The sequence below is a fragment of the Aplysia californica genome, unplaced genomic scaffold (assembly GCF_000002075.1).
Source record: "Aplysia californica isolate F4 #8 unplaced genomic scaffold, AplCal3.0 scaffold00590, whole genome shotgun sequence".
Lineage (NCBI taxonomy): Eukaryota > Metazoa > Mollusca > Gastropoda > Aplysiida > Aplysiidae > Aplysia > Aplysia californica.
Window position 1 is genome coordinate 28644 of NW_004797860.1, and position 3094 is coordinate 31737.

The 3094-nt window shown below is 46.9% G+C and overlaps 1 protein-coding gene across 1 annotated transcript in view; it reads left to right on the forward strand.

The window, feature by feature from the left end:
• The window catches only part of LOC101847449 (serine/threonine-protein kinase TBK1), a gene marked incomplete at its 5' end in the record, with an annotated part of 13775 nt that extends 13194 nt beyond the window's left edge, over nt 1–581 (forward strand). Inside the window, 1 exon segment of the mRNA XM_005107296.3 lies at nt 1–581. Within this exon segment, the coding sequence (XP_005107353.2) occupies nt 1–498 (498 nt within the window).
• Between the last annotated feature and the right edge of the window lie 2513 nt (nt 582–3094).

Genomic DNA, 3094 nt, shown 5'->3' on the forward strand with positions numbered 1-3094 from the left:
CTGTCTCGCCGCGTGGACCCAGTACATCTGGCCGAGTACGTGGACAGTCTGGCTCACCGCTCATCTCCCCTGGCCGTCTCCTCGCCGATGGAGCCCATGGACGAGTCGGAGGCTCTCCTCGCACTCCCGCGACCACCCGGCCCCTTGCAGGTCGCGCAGGCGTCGCCATTAGACTTGGGCGTGTTACCCGCGGGCGTGTTGCTTAAGAGTGTCTTCCAGGAAGGATCGGAACTTCCGCTACATAACAACCTGTTCCCGTTATCGTCGATGCAGACGGCAAAAGTTGACAACCGCTTCACGTCGCAATTGCCTCCCGTCGCCAGCTTACCCGCGACGACGATGGCAGCGTTGAGGACAGATGCCAATTTGTTAGTCTCTGGGCTACCGACCTTGAACGGTGCGAGGGTGCCCACGGAGAGTGAGGTGTCCTTGGGCACAATGCAAGAGACGCTAGCTGGCGGGCAGGGATATCATAGCAGGGACATTCTTCATGAGTGAGACGTTGAGGATGCAAGTTTTTGTTTATTTGTTTAGAAGTTGTTGTTTTTTTATTATTGTGGCGTTGGAGGTCTAGTGGTTAGGCTCTCGGACTCCCAACCGCAAGGTGGTGGGTTCGAATCCCATCCGGGGCCCAGCGTTGTGTCCTTGGGAAAGGTGCTTTACACTAATTTTCCTCACCTCACCCAGGTGGGAATGGGTACCGGCCATAGACAGCAAAAGATCTTGTCAGTTGGTCAGTGTTTTAGCCTGTGTAATCCTTAGCTTGCACTGTATTCTTCCTTGGAAGCGGAGAATGTTTCGGAGTTCTACTGTCAGCTGGGGTAAGGACAGTTGTCTCAGTTGTCCAGCCCATACTACGTGCCTTGGAGCGTGGATATAATAGGCTGTTTGAATACACTAAAGTAGAACACAGGTAACTCGAATTCCTCAGGACCGGCCTGGGTAGTTCGGGGGATCCGTAGTTTGAAGGATATCGTACAAAGAACAAGAACAAAAGCAAGAGAAGAAAAAACAAAAGAGGGCAGTAGGCACAGGTCGCCGGATGTTCCAGTAGACGTCGCCGGTCTGCTGGGACTTGAACTTTATCGTTTCTCACGTCCATCAGGGAAAAATGGTTCATATATTAGGTAGAGTGGTTTATTTTTGTATGTAATCTCGTCTCTTTTGTCTTGTGTGCAAACTGCGGGCTAGGCTGAATCAGCCGCTGCATTCCTCAGACCCGTGTGTCATCTTATATAATGTGTTATCCCCGGGGCAGTGCCACTGACTGAAGTGTCTTTAGGCCATTCTCAGAGGGGGGATAGTAACATGTTCTTTTGCACAGTAGAATTGTAAATGGGCTGATCCAACAATGTCATGCTCATACTGTTCTGAAACTACAACAGGGAACTGCTGCTTTTTCTTTCCTCTTCCTTTCTATCGTCTTTTTTCCTCTACTTCTTCTGTATGTTTGTCACTCTCTTGTGACCCGCTCTTTGCGGGGTGCCTTGATAGTCGAAGCAGACTTTGTGCTGTTGAAGCTAGAGAGGTGAGCAGAGTAAGTCTGATTCCCTGTATGGACTTCTCTGTTGACGTCCACCCCTTGGCGCTCCTATTAGTCGTATGACCTTATACAGTTGCAAGTGCCGTAAAACGTCTACTAAAACTAAGACCCACGTGTCATCTTATCTCACGATGTAGTCTCGCCCACAAACATCTCGTGTGGATTCTGCAGAGAGAGGAAGAATTATATGACATCTGTTAACCCTTCCAGCCCCAAGCGCATATATTTTCAGCGGAGCTTGTACCTCCCACCATCCCAAGAGCGTATATTTTCAGCGGAACTTGTACCTCCCACCATCCCAAGAGCGTATATTTTCAGCAGAGCTTGTACCTCCCACCATCCCAAGAGCGTATATTGTCAGTTTCGGGAGGTACCAATTTTGCCCATTTTTCTAAATTAGCGAACCTAATTAAACTGTAATTTTCATAATATTCGTTCATTTACCTTTGAACACTGTTCTATGTTATTACCTAAACCTCATTGCAAAGATACTGGATCATTTTTTAGAATGCATGCCAGTTTCTCTGAAATACCGCGGTATTGGCTGGGACTGGGGTAAGGAAGGGCACAAAATCTCTGGGGCTGGAAGGGTTCAGGGAATATTACTCATTATATAAAATCAATGGTGACGGCCATAAGTCTGTGATGTATATATATATAATTTTTACTTAGCCATCGCTCTGTGGGAAAGCCCATTCATGTTTTTTTTTGTCGGGATTTGTCCTAATTTTGGTAATCTACACCTTACGTTGGAGGGTCTAACGTTTTTAACACGTACGGGTAAGGCTTGCTTGGCTTGCTGTGGATCTACAGATAAGCAGGATGGTGTGTTTTTCTTTACTGTAAGTGGGGAGTGAATGTTGACTACCTTCTCTGGGAGGTTTCGGGGAAAATGTTGTATTTGGATTGATTTCTCAATGTGTTTGTTGTTTTTGTTGCAGTATTTGTGGTGTTGCTTATTTGGTATGGGGTTCTGTGATGTAATGATCAGGCTTTCTGCCACGCCGGCTTCAGACTAGAATTGGGTGCCTAGGTCCGGAAGATACTTCATCGACTGCCATCTCTACGTTTTTCTGCTCAGATGTAGGCGAGGCTAGAGAGGGGAACAGAGTAAGCCTGACTCCTCGTTTGGACTTCTCTGTTGACATCCACCCCTCGACGCTCATATGATCTTATGCAGTTGTGAGCGCCGTAAAACCTTACTAAAACTAAACTAAAAAACTAGTTACTTTATCGGCTGCCATCTACATTTTTCAGCTCAGATGTACACATCACACTCACAGCCAGGGTGTCAAAAGAGGTGCAAAAGACTTTAGATGATTTTTCCAATTCCCTGCTCCTCTCTAGATGGTGGGTTTTTTTTATTTCCCGTGTTTTGGTTCCACTGTAGAGCATGAGCATCACTGTTTGCTCCTCTCTAGATGGTGGGGTTTTTTTATTTCCCGTGTTTTGGTTCCACTGTAGAGCATGAGCATCACTGTTTGCTCCTCTCTAGATGGTGGGGTTTTTTTATTTCCCGTGTTTTGGTTCCACTGTAGAGCATGAGCATCA